Source organism: Pan paniscus, chromosome 3 (assembly GCF_029289425.2).
Source record: "Pan paniscus chromosome 3, NHGRI_mPanPan1-v2.0_pri, whole genome shotgun sequence".
Classification (NCBI taxonomy): Eukaryota; Metazoa; Chordata; class Mammalia; order Primates; family Hominidae; genus Pan; species Pan paniscus.
The window spans coordinates 81,745,800-81,763,190 of record NC_073252.2 but is presented as its reverse complement, the minus strand read 5'-3'; the positions used below and the strand labels follow the sequence as shown (position 1 = coordinate 81,763,190).

Sequence of the window (17,391 nt, the reverse complement as noted above, 5' to 3'; positions counted from 1 at the left end):
TATTTTAATGCAGTCATTCTAAATTCTACACACACAAATGTACATGTACACCATCCTCATTGTTACTCAGTTCCTTCCTTTCTTGTTTCCTTTCCTTCTCTTCTTCTTCCTCCCTGTCACCATTCCTCCCACCTCATTTCCCACCCTCCTTCTTTTTCTTATTGCTTCCTATCTCCCTCTCTTTTTTTCTCATATGTGAATTATGATGGTGATACTAAATTATATAATTTTGAATCATTAAATAGAAATGATGATTCTCTTGACATTGCCTTTGGAGATATCAGAAATCTTATCTTATTTTAATTTATTTTCTTCAAATATTCTGTTAACTTGTTGTTACTCTACAAAAATCTCATGTTCTACAAACTTTCCAACTGAACAATACTTCTACTCAAAGCTTTGACATTTAAAATACATTATACATATGATTATTTTTAAAATTAGACTATTATCAGAATACTATTCTACAAGTGGTGACATAACGACTATAAAAAGAAGGATCAATAATAGAATAAGTATTTACTTACGTATTTGGTAAAATGTTTATGTATATGTGATAGACAAAAATCTATGCTAGAGGACATATGACAAAAAAGGGAAGGTAAATCAATAGATTTCCTAGCACATTCTGCACATTTTAAATATTTGTCAGAAGGAACATTAGAAATACAGAAAAATTATTATATTAGTAAATTGGAAATACTTGGGAAATATTCTGTATAAATGATGGTAATAAGTATGGAATGAAAAAATTCTAAGAAACATATAGTATTGGGGAATTTTTAGCTAGAAGGGAACATGAATTGATACTCTTTTCATGCACATTTCTTAAGCCAGGAAACAAGCATTATGGCCTGTCAGGGTCAAGCCAAATATGAAAAAATTCTGCTTAGTAAATTTTTGGCACATACATTCAGTTTATATGTCACTAAATCTCCGTGTGAGAAGTGGTGTTTTGCACAGCCACTTGAACTAGAAATTGATTTTGTTCAATTCACATTTGCTTTGCTTAATAGAGTCCACTCATTCATCAGTCAAGTAGGAGCAAAATGTTGACTTTCTGTTCTCAAGAATCTTAAAATTTGTTCAAAACTAAAGAAATTCACTCACTCACAATGATCTAATGACAGAAGTTTTGTGCTAGGATTCTGAACATATTAATCCTTACCACTATCCATGAGTGTGGAGTCCTTTACCACTATCCTTACCACTCTCCATGAGTGTGGGATTCTTGTTTTGTTTATGGATGCATCTCTAGTGACTAGAGAAGTGATGGGCACTAAGTTAGCACTCAATTATTATTTGTTGTATGAATGAAAACATGAATGTGGATTTTATAAGGTAGGCATTTTACCCTAATTTTATAAGTGAAGATCACTCAGTTTCTGAGAAATTTAAATAACTTGCCAAAGTTCTTACTATTAGTAAGTGGCAAAGGAAGAATTTATCACAGGTAAAATTCATCAGGAAGACTCAAATTATTTTAAAAAGTCTCCTTTGGGTTTCTTTAATTCTGCCCTTGCATTGATAACATAGTCTATTATCAATACAACACCCATAGTGATGTTTTTAATATACAGATCTTGTCATATCATATCTATGCTCAAAACCCTGGATCTTAGTTGGAGGGTTTTCCATATCTCTTAGGATAAACAGTGTCTCCTCAAGTTTTTAGAATACTTTCAGTAGAATTGGTACCAGGTTTTCTTTGTATGCCTAGTAGAATTTGGCTGTGAATCCATCTGGCCCAGGGCTTTTTTTTGGTTAGTATTTTTTTTTAATACTGATTCAATTTTGAAACTCAGTGATGGTCTGTTCAGGATTTTAATTTCTTACTGATTCAATCTTGGAAGATTGTGTGTTTCCAGGAATTTATGCATTTGCTCCAGATTTTCTAGTTTGTGTGCATAAAGGTGTCCATAATAGTATCAGAGGATCTTTTATATCTCTGTGGGATTAGTTGTAATGTCACCATTGCCATTTCTGATTGTGCTTATTTGGATCTTCTCTCTCTTTTTCTTTGTTAATCTAGCTTTCAGTCCATCAATCTTGTTTATCATTTTAGAAAAGGTTTCACTGATTCTTTGTACAAATTTTTGTGTCTCCATTACATTCAGTTCTGTTCTGATATTAGTTACTTCTTTTCTTCTGCTAGTTTTGTGGTTAGTTTGTTCTTATTTTTCTAGTTTCCCCAGGTGCGATGTTACATAATTAAATTGAGATTATTTTAACCTTTTCAGGCCCACAGTTAGCATATAAACTTTCCTCTTAACACTGCTTTTGCAGCATAACAGAGGCTTTAGTATATTGTGTCTCTGTCTTCATTTATTTCAAATAATTTTTTGATTTATCCCTTACTTTCATTGTTTACCCAAAAGGCATTCTGGGGCAAGTTGTTTAATTTCCATATAATTGTATGGTTTCAGGAGATCTTCTTGGTATTGATATCTGTTTTTATTCCACTGTGGTCCAAGACTATAGGTGGTATGATTTTGACCTTTTTGAATTTGTTGAGATGTGCTTTATGGCTGAGCATGTGGTTGATCTTGGAGTAGGTTCCATGTGCAGATGAGAAAAATGTATATTCTCTGGTTGATGGGAAGAGTGTTCTACAGATATCTGCTAGTTCCAATTGGTCAAGTGTCAAATTTAATTACAGAATTTCTTTTTTACTTTACTTTTCTCCTTCAATCTTGCTAATGCTTTCAGTGGGATGTTGAAATCTTCAACTATGATTGGGTGACTGTCTAAATGTTTTTGTAGTTCTAGATGTATATCTTTAAATGTAGGTGCTCCAATGTTGGGTGCACATAAATTTAAGATAACTGAGTCTTCTTGTTGAATTGCACCCTTTATAATTATGCAATGCCCTCCTTTGTCCATTTTTACTGTTGATGGTTTAATGTCATTTTATCTGATATAACATAGTGAACCTGCTCTTTTTGCTTTCTGTTTGCCCAGTAAAACTTTCTCTAAACTTTTTTTTGAGCTGATGGGCATTACTACCTCTGAGACAGGTGTCTTGAAGACAGCAGATGGATGGGCCTTGTTAATCTATCCAACCTGCCACTCTGTGCCTTTTAAGTCCTCTCTAACTAATTTTAAAAAGCCAGCACCACCCTAATACCAAAACCCACCAAAGACAATGAAAAAAGAAAACTACAGGCAAATATCCTTGATGAATATAGATGCAAAAACCCTCAAAATAAATACGGCAAACTGAACCCAACAGTACATCAAAAAGTTAATTCATCACAATCAAGTAGGTTCTATTCCTGGGATATAAGGTTGGTTCACCATATGCAAATGAATAAATGTGATTCATCATATGAGCATAATTTAAAAAAACACGTAATCATCTCCATAGACGTGGAAAAAGCTTTAGATATAATCCAACATCCTTTCATGATAAAAACCCTCAAGAAACTAAGACTTGAAGGAACATACCTCAAAATAATAAGAGTCATCTATGACAAATCACAGCCAACATCAAACTAAATGGTCAAAAGGTGGAAGCACCACCCTTGATAACTGAAACAGGACAAGGATGGCCACTCCTACCACTCCTATTCAACGTAAGACTAGAAATGCTAGCCAGAGCAATAAGGCAAGAGAAAGAAATAAAAGGCATCGAACAGAAAAAGAAGAAATCAAACTATCTTTTTTTAGAGAGTGTGTGATTCTATACCAGGAAAATCCCAAAGAACTCCACCAAAAGGCTCCTGGAACTGATAAACCACTTCATTGTAATTCAGGACACAAAATCAATGTTTAAAACTCAGTAGAATTTCTATACGAAAATAATGTTCAAGCTAGGAGTCAAATCAAGAATGTAATCCCATTTACAAAAGCCACAAAAATAATACCTAGGAAAACATGTAACCAAGGAGCTGAAAGATCTCTACAAGCAGAACTACAAAATACTGCTAAAACAATTCAAAGGTGACTCAAAGAAATGCAAAACATTTCAAGTTCATGGATTGGAATAAACAATATTATTAAAAAGGCCATATTGGACAAAGCAATTTACACATTCAATGCTATTCCTGTTAAGCTAACAAAATAGTTTTCCATAGAACTAGGAAAAACTATTCTAAAATTCATATGGAACAAAAAAAGAGCCCAATAGCCAAAGCAACTCCAAGAAAAAAGAACAAAGCCAGAATCATCACATTATCTTATTTTAAACTATATGAAAAGGCTGCAGTAACCAAAACAGCATGGTACTGGTACAAAAACAGACACATAGGCAAATGGAACAGAAGAGAGCCCAGAAATAAAACTGCACACCTACAGACATCTGATCTTCAACAAATTTGGCAAAAATAAGCAATGAGAAAAGGACTCTCTATTCAATAAATGGTGCTGGAATAGTTGGCTAGCCATACGAAGAAGACTGAAATGGGACCCTTAACTTGCACCACATACAAAAATTGACTCATGATAGATTAAAGGTTTAAATGTAAAACTTCACACTGTAATAATCCTAGAAGAAAACCTAGGAAACACCATTCTGAATGTCAGCTTTAGGAAAGCAATTATAGCTCAGTCCTCAAAAGAAATTGCAACAAAAACAAAAATGGACATGTGAGACCTTATTAAACTAAAGAGCTTCCGCAGAGCAAAAACAACTGTCAAAGAGTAAACAGATAACTTACATAATGAGAGAAAATATTTGCAAACTGTGCATCTGACAAAGATCTAATATCTAGAATCCACAGGGAACTTAAACAATTGAAAATCCAACAAAATAAAACCCCATTAAAAGTAGGAAAATACATGAGCAGACATTTTTCAAAAGAAGACATAGAGGTGGCCAACAAACATAGGGAACATATTCCACACCTCTAAACGTCAGAGAAATGCAAATCAAAACCACAACAAGGTATCCTACACCAATCAGAATGACTATTATTGAAAAGCCAAAAAGCAACAGATATAGACTAGGCTGTGGAGAAAAGGAAATGCTTATACACTGTTGATGAGAATGCAAATTAGTTCTGCCAAAGTGGAAAGCAGTTTTGAGATTTCTCAAAGAACTTAAAACAGAACTATCATTCAACCCAGCAATCCCATTACTGGGTATATATCCAAAAGAAAACAAATCATTCTACCAAAAAGACACATGCACTCACATGTTCCATGCAGCACTGTTCACAATAGCAAAGTGATAGAATCAACTGATAGGTGCCCATTAGTGGTGGACTGGATAAAGAAAATGCGGTACATAAACACTACATAGCCATAAAAAAGCCATTAAAAAACAACAAAATTGTGTTTTTTGCAGAACAGAAAAGTAAATACCCCATGTTCTCATTTGTAAGTGTGAGCCTAACATTGGGTGCTCATGTACATAAAAGACAATGGGGACTATTAGAGAGGGCAAGGAGGTATGAGGTAAGGGTTGAAAAACTAACCATTGGGTACTATGATTCGTATATCGCTGATGGGATTATTCCTACTTCAAAGCTAAGCATCCTGGAATATACACAGGTAAAAAATCTGCACATGCATCCCTTGAATTTAAAATAAAAGTTGAAAAAAAACTAGCTACACGGCTACAAGTAACTACAAGGCCCCCACATTATGGTCTTCCACTTCAAATTCTTATCTCCCCAACCCTCACTTGGCATGACTGAAAGCTTCACTCACTTATAGTATTTGTTCAAATATTATTTAATCATTGAAGCCTGTCTGATCACTATTTGCTCTTCTATCCAAATTCCACACCTCCTTGCCCAGCTTATTTGTTTCTCTATGTATTAGTCCATTTTTATACTGCTATAAAGAACTGCCCAAGACTGAGTAATTTATAAAGAAAAGAGGTTTAATTGACTCACAGTTCAGTATAACTGTTAAGGCTTCAGTAAACTTACAATCATGGTGAAGGCAAAGGGGAAGCAAGGTACCTTCCTCACAAGGCAACAAGAAGGAAAGGTGCTGAGAGAAGGGGGAAGAGCCCCTTATAAAACCATCAAATCTCCTGAGAACTCACTATCACGAGAACAGCATAGGGGTAACTGCCCCCATGATTCAATTACATTCACCTGGTCTCTCTCGACACTTGGGGATTATGGGGATTACAATTCAAGATGAGATTTGGCGGGGGGGGACATGAAGCCTAACCGTATCACCATAGCTCTAATTTAATTATAAAATCCTATACATAAATGATAAAGGATGGAATAGTATTAACCCATTAAATTATATTTGCCCATTTGGACAAAAAGATAATTTTATAAGTTCCAATTTAATATATTTATGCTTATTGTTTACTGTGTATTTCTCCCTCCTGAGTGCCAACTCCAAAATGGTAGAAGGTGTTTTATCTCTAGTTCATGGACATATCACAGGTTTCTAGAACAGCGTCTGTCACACACAGGTTTTCAATAAATATTCTTTAGTAAATAAATGTATGTTGTCTCCACAGGCCCTATCTGTGATCTGTTGTTCATGACAAGTTAGGTAGTATTTATTTACAACCATCAAACACATTTTCATAAACACAGTATTTCAGGGAAAAGTTCCAGAAAAGAAACGTCTAGGTTCTAATCTTTCTGAGTAGAAGATACAATATACTCTATGTCAAGAACTGTAAGAACTAGCTTTTCAAAGGGTAGGAAAAATCACTGATTTTAGACCTAAAATCAAAAAGTAAATAAATTTTCTCTCTTTTTTGCCTTCATGTTTGAGCTACTAAACCCTTTTGTAGAAAAGTTCCTTTCTAGGGTTGTAGCTCTGAATAATTTTTCACTGTACAAAAGCTGTAGAAAAGCAAAATAAGTAAAAGAGTGATAAATAACAGCATTATAGATTTAAACTTTCAGAATTTTATTATATGTGCAGCTGAAGCAAGCACAAAACCTCCAGAGTTTTAAAGAGGAGAATTGATAATCCACTCAATTCTATGATTATTTTATGAGCACAAAGGAAAATACAGTGGAACCTATCACTTAACATACATAGAGAGATGCTTTGAAAACTTGAAATGGCAGAAGAGAACCAAGCCTAGAATATTAGGTAACTGTGTCCTGTATGCTTCCAATCTGTCCTGTGGTTAACTCTACCATGTAGTTAATCATATTGTATCTTAATTAATTACTTATTTATTTATGACCCTCTCTAAGCTTTAAGCAATTTGAAGGTATTTAGGTATTTAAATACCTTAGAGCCAAAGGTATGTAATGTGATACCTCCAGCACCTACTCCCAAATCTGATACATAGTTTGTGCCAAATTTAATAAAAATCAATGAATAAGTAAGTGAACAGAAAAAAAATTTTAGATCCTATTGTGCTATTTTCAGATAAAATTACCATGAATCAAGAACATAACTAAAACTATAACTGTGGTCCTTAATTTAAAAATTATGGTAGATAACCTAACATAAAGCTAATTTAAAAAACATACTAACTTTCTAATACCAATACAAATTCATCAAAAATAAAAACAGAAGAAAAAAACTTACTCATTTGACAATGACAACACAGCATATGAAATGATTAAGCACAACTATAACAGGGAAGGTAAATGTCTTACGTGAAGAAAACTAAAAACTTTATTGAGGAACATAAGGACAGAAAAAATAAAGACAAAGTAAATATTTTGCCTATAAAATATTGTTAATGTATGATTCCTAAATTTTTGATGCATTTAATACAGGTTTAATCAGAATCTCATCTTTTGTATGTAACAGGTTAAAACCATTAAAATTAAGTAGCACAATCAACATGAGAGTTTATAAGATACTATTTAAAAAGGGAATTCTTAGATGGACTTTTTCTGGCAAGAATAAAAAGAAAACAAAATAAAGTTTCTGTAATTAAAACCTTATTGTGGCAATAAATAGTGAAAACAAAATTAAGCTTTCAAAATAAGATCCCAAATATATAGATGTATCCCAAAAATACAATATATGATAAAAGTGAATTATCAGTTTAGAAATACAAGAATTATTCAGTAAGTTGTGTTGAAATGCGAATTAGCTCTTTTAGAAGAAAACAAAATTAGATTCCCACCTTACACAGTAAATTGATATATATACCATGGCATTAGGGAAAATCATTTTTTTCTTATGTTTCAACAACAGCAACAATTGAAAATATTTTCAAAAAGCAAGTAAAGAAAAATAAAGTTGAGTAAAAACTCAAACTGTAAAGTAAAATTAATTTTCTGTCTACAGACCAGAGCATGAATAAGATTATACATCAATGGTTTTATAATTTGAGATGTGAAAAATTGATTTAGGAGAAAGAAGTAAAATGTGGCTTCATTTATAGTCTATTTTATATGGTTTCCTTGGTAGGGCTGAAGATACAGATCTCTTCAAAATTACATCTAAAATAGGAAACAAATAGCAATTTAAATTGCTTTTAGCACTGTGTATCTCTGTTACTTTCAAAAATGAGTCTGGACAATTGCCAATCATATCAGAGCATAGTTTATTTATTTAGATTCAATATAAGATTAAACATAAGATAGCTAATGAAGAAGAGTAATATCAGAATACATTTAAAAAATTAATTGGTACAGTGGCATGTTTTTAGAGGATAAAAAAAGACAATTATAAAACAGATTTTTTTCTTAATGCCTTTGGCTATAGATTTGAAATTTTTGTAGCTTTTTGATTGATTTTTAATAAAAGAATAAATACTACAAATAAAACAGTATAGCTTGCCAACTTTTAGATTTTTGTCTTTGTTGTTTATTTGTTATGTTTAGCAGGCCAACTTTGTTCCTCAAAGCAGAGTTTAGAAAACTACGAACCACCCATCCAATGAAATCTTCAGAAGGCTGATAAATGCCCAGAAATTGTAAATGTTATTTTGTGACCATTTCTACGTGAGTGCTTTTTGGAGTAAGAGAAAGAAAATGTAATTTTTATTATAGTCTATTTAAAAAATGAACACTGAATAGACAATATATTGAAATTATCATTGATTTCTCCATTTTTAAGTTCATTTTCATAGTGCCTGACAGAACATAAGTTAGACTTAGAAAAATAATACAAATCGTGGTGACATTCACACTCTCTGAGACTTTGGGATATCTATGCTTCAGATACATTCTTCAAGGCTGCTAAAAATATTGCAACATGGAGGCATTATATTGAGCTTATTAAATTATAAAACATATTAAAAGACCTTAAAAGTGGAAGAAAGAAATTGGAATTCATACCTCTGAAGGCAGAAACATATATATTTTTCTAAGCCTTGGGATCTGAAATGAGTGTCAAATATTTTAATTGACAAAAGATTGTCTTAGACTATTCACTTCAAAAACTAAGAGAATACAAATAAGTGAATAGAAAAAGCAAAACAGTCCAGTCTACTCTAGTAATGACAATCTGATGATTTTGGAAATGAATTGTTACTAAGAAATTCCAGAGACAAATATACATTCATAAGCCACCTGCAGAGGGTAACAAATTAGTTTATAAAATACAGGCATCTGAATTAATACTTAAGTTCAATCCAGCCAACAGGGCTACTCAGTGCTAGTAAATATGGCTCTTTTCTGGAACAGGCATTCTTTACTCAACGCACTCTATTACACGTGCTGGAAAATTATTATTATAATTATACCCATCTAGGATGATCAAGAGGTGAATGATATCCCTGTACTTAAGCATACTGTACCTAATGTACAGCCATTAGTGATTGTTCTAGAAATCTACCTAAAGATTAACCTAGTGGCTAGAACCCTTGATTCTAGCAGTCTTAAAGCCATCTAGAGAAACAAATCACATCTTGACATGACTATTAAAATATATATTAAACTCACTATTTTATAATCATAAACTTTCTGATCCTATATTCTAGCTATAGGTTGGAGAGCAGGGTCTATATTAAGTTTACTTCTGTATCTCTATTGCATAGCACAATCTCTATTACTTTTTAGTCACTTAATATTTGTCTAACAAATAAGGAGAAATGTCAAATCTCAGAATACATTGTTTCTGGGAGGAAAAGATTTCTACATTTCAGGATTTCAAAATTAAACTAAATTATATAGCCTTCAATAGGATGTTTCTATTTTAATGCCACATCTTACACAACCAGAGTAAAGGTTCACCTAAAAGATGTAGGAAATCTATATACAAAAAATTCTACCAAACTGTGAGACTCTACCTTTGGCACAAGATGGTAATGTTATCTCTGTCTCTCTCTCTCTCTCTCTGTCTCTCTCTTTCTGTCTGTCTCTCTTTGTCTCTCTCTCTCTCTCTATATATACACACATATGTATACATATATACATATGTATATGTATATACATATATAGCTGTATATATATACACATGTATATAGCTGTATATATATACATGTATATACATATACATATATACGCATGTATATACATGTACATATATACATACATGTATATACATGTACATATATACATACATGTATATACATGTACATATATACATACATGTACATACATGTATACACATATATACATACATGTATATACATACATGTATATACATATATACATACATGTATATACATACATGTATATACATATATACATACATGTATATACATACATGTATATACATATATACATACATGTATATACATACATGTATATACATATATACATACATGTATATACATACATGTATATACATATATACATATATGCACATATACATACATGTATATACATGTATATACATATGTATACACATGTGTATATATACATATATACACATGTGTATACATATGGGTGTATATAGATACATATATACGTGTGTATATATATATATATACAGCTACAGTATAATATGCCTTACCCTTATCCTCAACCCCCTAACAGAACATATAGCCTACCCTTTCCTCAGATGTAAGGATCTATATTACATATAGATCTATCTATCCATCTACCTACCTATCTAGATGTATATATATCCTTCACTCATACTGACCTGAACTTATGCCTATGACAGCTGAGAACATACAATATTTTCCCAGAGTTGCAACTGATGGCAACTTCTTTATTGCTCCCACTGTACCTCCTCTAGAATTCTGAGTAGCAATTACAGCATTTTATTGTGTTTACTTGTTTATGTTAATATGCTATCTTGACACAAACTACTAGAGTTTATGTTCATTGAGCAGGAATTCTGATTTCTGTATCCTGTTCATCTAGCATATAATATATGTCCTATTTATGCTAGTTGAACACTATAGGGCAATGACTTTGTCTTATTTACCATTATTACCATTATATCTAGTTTCCAGAACCCTGCTTAACACACAATGGGCACTGAGTAAATATTGGTGGAATGAACGGTAGTGCTCAATGAGTATTTACTGAATGAATTAATAGCTAAGGCTATTTCTTGAAACATGGGACTTCAGCTGGCTAAATTATTTTAGTACTGATAGACTTAATGAAATGTTTGAAAATAAAAAAAAAAACTATAAATTTAATCTACCTCCTACAGAGCCTGAGAACGCACTAACAAGTTTCTGCTTAAACATGTCTAGTGATAAGCTATCCATTACCATGTTAGATAACTTTTGTATTTGGAGAAAATCTGCCTTCATTTAATTTCTACTACTTGGTTATGGTTTGTCTACTACATCTATACATAATAAATTCAAACATGATTATATATAGCATCCTTTAAAATAAGGTAACCATTCAATTCCTCAGTAAACTTATGTAAATTAAAAAAATTTGCTTTTAAGTTATAGTTGTGTGTGTGTGTGTGTGTGTGTGTGTGTGTTTGTCTGCATCAAGTACTTCAGTGTGTCAAAATTTTCTTTAAAATAATCTGGCACTACCCACAATACTCCAGAAAGTGTGTGATAGGTACAAAGTAGATTTTTCTGCTTAATGTGATTTTATCAATGAACTCACAATTTACTGTAGTATCTCTCTTCTCTTCTCCTCTTTTTTTCTCCATTTCTTTTAAAAAATTTATCAACAGTAATGTTCATTGTTTTGACTTATATTGCATTCATAATCTGAGAGATGTGGTAGTTAAAAATGGAGGCAGGGGTATAGAACACAGGGATTTAAGTTTTGGTTTCAGCACCTATCAGCAAGATGACCTTTAATAAGTTCACAAAAATGTTTTTTCCCCTGTTTTTCCATCTGTAAAATTGAGAGAATAACAATATCAAGGCTATATTCTTCTTCTTCTTCTCATTAGGTAATTTGGCTAAGTATAATCTTCTAGGAGGAATACTTGACTTCAGATTTGAAGACATTTTCCCCATAGTCTTCTGGTATTGCTGATGAGAAATCTCTTGGCTCTTTAGTTCTTTTTCCTTGATTATGATCCATTCTTTCAGTATATCTTCAAAAATTTAGGCTCCTCTGTTTATCTTTAGAGTTCTAGAGGTGTATTTTTAATTTTGATTAAAATATATTTTTTATTTAATTAGTGTCATAAATCTAGGTCTTAGCCATGAATAAGTATAAGCTGCATTTAAAAGACATTTAAAAGACTTAAAAGACATTTAAGAACACACAAGGATCCATATATTTCACTCTATTGCACTTAAAACCACTTTAGCGAGGCTATATCATACTAGAATAACTATAATTCCACAGAATATCTGTTATGACTTTCTTTTCATATAAAATTTTAAGTGCTAGTTTCTTTGCACAGATTTTCTTTCTTGGAAATTTCATTTCTGGAAATGCATACGACAACTCCACACTAATGAAGATTTTCTGCCTCAAGGAGTTGTCTGAAATCACTCCAGTGAGAAATGGTGGAGCTGAAACTGGAATTTAGATCTGTTGGTAAAGGCCAGGATTCTCACTTGAAAGCCTGCCCATATGTGAATTACTCTCTTGAAGCTCATTCTTCCTTTTCTTTCATGGCAGTCATTTATCATATTTTGGTAATCATTTTCTCAGTATCTCCAGAGTCATTTTTCATTTTTTTTTACTCTTTCTTTTCACCCCTCCTTTGGGCCTCCACCTTCATCCTTATATTCTTACATTCAATTAATCTATTTAATATTTGAATGAAATATCAAACATTTCCTCTTGTTCCTTAGCCATAAGTGTTCTTCATAGTATAGAATGGAAGAAAGATACTGATTGTTTGGATAAACTAAAAGACTCTGTACACAGGGGTTTTATCAATTACGACGTTTGCATTTTAGCTTCAAAAATCATTTTCCTCTCAGTCTTTTGCATATTTAACTATCATGGAATATCTTTACTTAGTCATTTGCTTTTCATGTTTGAATGGTTATCACCAACATTTTATTACAAATTTAAGCCAAAAATCTAGACACTTAAAAAATTATTCATTCATTACTACCCACACAAAACATACTACTGAAATTGCTTGAAAATAATATATTTTAAAAAGCAAGTTTATTCGAATATTTTCAACCGGGCAACTGAATGCCACATAGTATGATTATTGACTCATGGAAATTGTTCTGAAAAAAGAAAATTGTGATTTTTTTCCTGGAGCTCTTTCAATATATAACTCTTAGTCAAGGCTTATTGTAGGTTACTTTTGGTAACAGCTAAAATATCTTTTTAAATTCTTTTTAAAAACCTGATTATAACTAGATTTTTTTCATCATTACAAAGAAGTTAAATCAAGCTGAAGAGATTCTAAAGAACTTGTCAAGATGCCAAAGAGTCTCCTAGAGAATGATACACAGGAACCATGACTACAGTTTTAGTTACAATGATAGGATAGGTTTTCATAGTTCAGCAATAAAAAATAAAATAGTGTTTCTCCTCTATACTGTTGATGGAAATTAATGAGGAAACTAAGCATTACAACTGATTAAATACGAAAAAAAATGCTTCCAATTTGGGAAGTCCCCAAAATAGATGACTTTCAAGATATATTTTGGAAAGCATATAAAACACTAAAATGCTTACAAATGAACTATTTATGGTTAGTTTTGGAAGGGAAAACTAACCAAAAGAAAGGGAAAGGGAGAGAGAAATACGATCGTACATGATTTATACATGTTAGCATCTGTTACCTCCAACTAAATATTAAAAAGGTTAAAAAGTTCACCCAACTGTAGCTACTTTATTTTACTTATTTTAAAAGAATGTTCATTGCAACATTATTTTTTAAATTTATTTTTTAGCAAAAGCATGCTTTATTTCCTTTTAATTGCTATATTTCCCAACTTGGTCTCATAGAACCCAATGGAGAAAGAAACATGTTCTAATAACATTCTCATGGTTTGCCTACAAAAGTGTTTCTGTGTCAAACTTTTTCCATTCAATGAAGAAAACAGTATATGATGCATCTTAAAGAAAGCATGCTTACATTTGCCTTTTATTGCTAGCTTTCTATCTCATTCTTAAAAATTATGTTTTTAGGGGGTACTTTGAAATGTATAACATGAACTGTCATAACTGAGGCCATAAGGGCTAATTAGAACAACAGCTTATAAATATATCTTTTAATGTATATTTATTCACTGGACAAAATAATCCAGGTTATCTACATTACTATGATAATAGAAATTATGTGTTAACTGTACAATACCTTCCTCACTTACACATATGGTTAAAAAGTCCATAGTATTCACACTTAGAATTTCCCTCTTGAAAAGTACTTAGATAAAACAGTGAAGCAACCATTGACTTATTTCATGTTTCAGTTGAAATCATAGATGTATTGAATGTGAAACTCTTAAGAAATCATATGTGGTCTAGTATCCTTCATTTCATAGATGAAACTGTGTTCAGAGAGGTTAAAGGCCCTTGACACATGAGATCATGTCTCCAGGCTGCTAAACCTGTACTCTGTCCCTTCAGCACACATCTCTTTAATTCTGGGAGCTTGATGTAATTGGCTCTGGAGCCAATTACAATGATTGCAAATATTCCCTAAAACAGAACATGTTTATTTAAAATAAAACATCTCTTGGGATAGATAATATGCTCTTTACTAAGCAGCTTGCCTATTTGTTTGAAAGGAAAACTCGTATAAAATGATAAAAGGTTGTTATTTCAGAAAACTACTGTAAATCTGTTTTTACTTTTGTAATATTATGATGTATGTGTATACCTAAATATCTTTTATAAAATGCTATAATATATTCAAAGAATAAGCCATTATGACACAACATATACAAGAAATAATTCATCCAGTATTATGTTTATGTTCGTGTGAAACATTTAAGAATCTAAGGGAACAGGGTTAAAAAAAAAGAGAGAGAAAACTTCAGTCCTACAAAAGCACTAACTGTCAAAAAATTCTAACAGGTCTAATATTACTTAGCATACTTTAATCCAATCTCTATTTTCTAAGAGAAAATATACTTGTTCTATATGCTGGTGTGGCAAAAAAATTCACTCTAGCTTTACACTTACGTTTATAATAATAATTCATTTTAGCAGTGATACAAATAGTTATAAAGGCATGTTTCTATCTTCATAATGATTGTACTCTACTTTTGAATTCTATACAGTTACTTTTTAAATAATGTAATGATAAAAGTACATTTATTTGAAACAAGTTGCATGGTATGAGTACCATGTCCCAGACCTTTATAAGTGTCTATGTCTTAATCAACGTATTTTAGCTCAAGTCACCCACTACTCCTACATATAATCGAAGAATGATACCTGAGCATTTTATATGTCTACCAGAATGACTTAAACATTTTACTGAAAGGTATTCCAGTCCAGTTTTGTTTCTGTTAAATTTGAAATTTGTGATCAGTGACACTTTTCTCTCTCTCTCTCTCTGTCCCATACACACAAACACACACACACACACACACACACACACACACACACACACACACACAGAGCCAAGACATTCATGTGGCCACACATTTTTAATTACTGATGGACAGCCAATTTTAAAAAAAAACACTCAAAGCTGCTTCAAATTAAATATACACGGTTAGTTTTTACTTGGATACTATACATTTTTAATGCTGATAGATTTGTTTTTAGCCAGATTTACAATATTTCTTGATGTAAAACACTGGTTTGTTCCAGAAAGTTACCAAAAACGAGGAAAGGGGAAAAGCAACAGCAGTAGGTAGAAAAACATCATACATATCATGCTGTGTAACAACAAGTTTCTGAAATAACTTTGTTTTTAAAATGCAGAATCATCCAGAAAGTTCATCGGTGGCATTCATTCAGTAAATTTACTGGCAAAGTCATTTCTACTCCCCCTCACTCCCTCCCAGTAACTCAACCTTCATTAATTCACTAGTTCACTAGTTTATACTCTGCTTGAAGTCAAAAACAACTGAACCAATCTCATGCTTCAGAAATATGTTACTTTCCTTCTATCTGAGAATGAATAGATCTAATCAGAAAATAAAACGATAGTAAATACCACATATGTGTTAGGAAATGCAAATTAATTACTTAAAGTGGAATAATTTTTAAAAGAAAGGGGAATAAGGGGAAAGGGTTAGATAGCAAAGAATAGTTTTAAGCCCCTGAATTTACTCACCAGTTTCCCAAATGCAGGGTCAGTAACAAGAAGACCAACCTCACCCCTCTACTTTGACTCCGCAGAAGAAAAGGGGAGAAGAGAAAAGCTTTCAAAGGACCCATCGGAATCGCTTTTTTACGTGTGCTGCACTAGCTCAATTCTCCCAGCCAGGACTTTTCCTCCCACCTCAGCAGCAGCTGGCTGAGTACAGAAGGGAGAGTGTGGAAAGGCAGTGCACCTCCCAACCAGGTAGGATGCGACTCCCAGCAGAATTGAGCCAGGGAGCCAATCAGGCCGAGAGGATGGTGGCATAAATTATCTTTAAAAGAGTTGAGCCAATCAGTAGTCCAAGGAGGCGGGGTTCTCCTACTAGAAATTGAGCCCAGTAGGGAAAAGGGCTCCCTTTTTCTAAAAGAAAAACAAACCTCTTCTCCCTCGCAGCGGCGGAGAAACGTTTGAGTGGCCTTGAACAGAATCCCTCCCTAGGGAGAGGCTGCCTTTCTCCTTCCCTTCTGCTCTTCCTCTTGTCTGACTCTATTTCGGGGCGACTGCCTCTTTCCTCTCCCGCGTTCGGATTCCAAATCTGTCTTCCAAGAGAGACCCGTGGGAAGCAGGCAGTGCCTAATTGGTTTTCCCCAGGTTCGTGAGGATTCTGTTAATTTGTGTTAATCATTTTGTTAATTTTGTGGGTGGGGCGGTGTCTCCTTTCTCTTTGCAGATCCAGCACCTGGCAGGATGCCCCGCACAAATGAGCACTCAGGAGATGTTGAATATATAATTGAATGAATGAATGAATGAATGAGCAGGCTCCATGCATTCCTGGTCACCACGTTTGCTCCCCCCAACCCCCTTCCACCGCCTTAATAGTGAGAGAGGATATGCAGTCTTCTTCTCCCGCCGGGCACCGAAAGATGACACTAATGAATAATGCCAGGCAAGAACTATCTCATCTTACAAACACAAAAACAGAAGTCT

General features: G+C 32.9%; 1 protein-coding gene across 1 annotated transcript in view; it reads right to left on the bottom strand.

The window, feature by feature from the left end:
* The window catches only part of GABRG1 (gamma-aminobutyric acid type A receptor subunit gamma1), an 86,787-nt gene extending 70,078 nt beyond the window's left edge, over positions 1-16,709 (bottom strand). The window contains exon 1 of the mRNA XM_003816031.4: positions 16,435-16,709. Within this exon, the coding sequence (XP_003816079.1) occupies positions 16,435-16,538 (104 nt within the window). The 5' untranslated portion in view covers positions 16,539-16,709. The remainder of the gene's footprint in view (positions 1-16,434) is intronic.
* Positions 16,710-17,391: the final 682 nt, after the last annotated feature.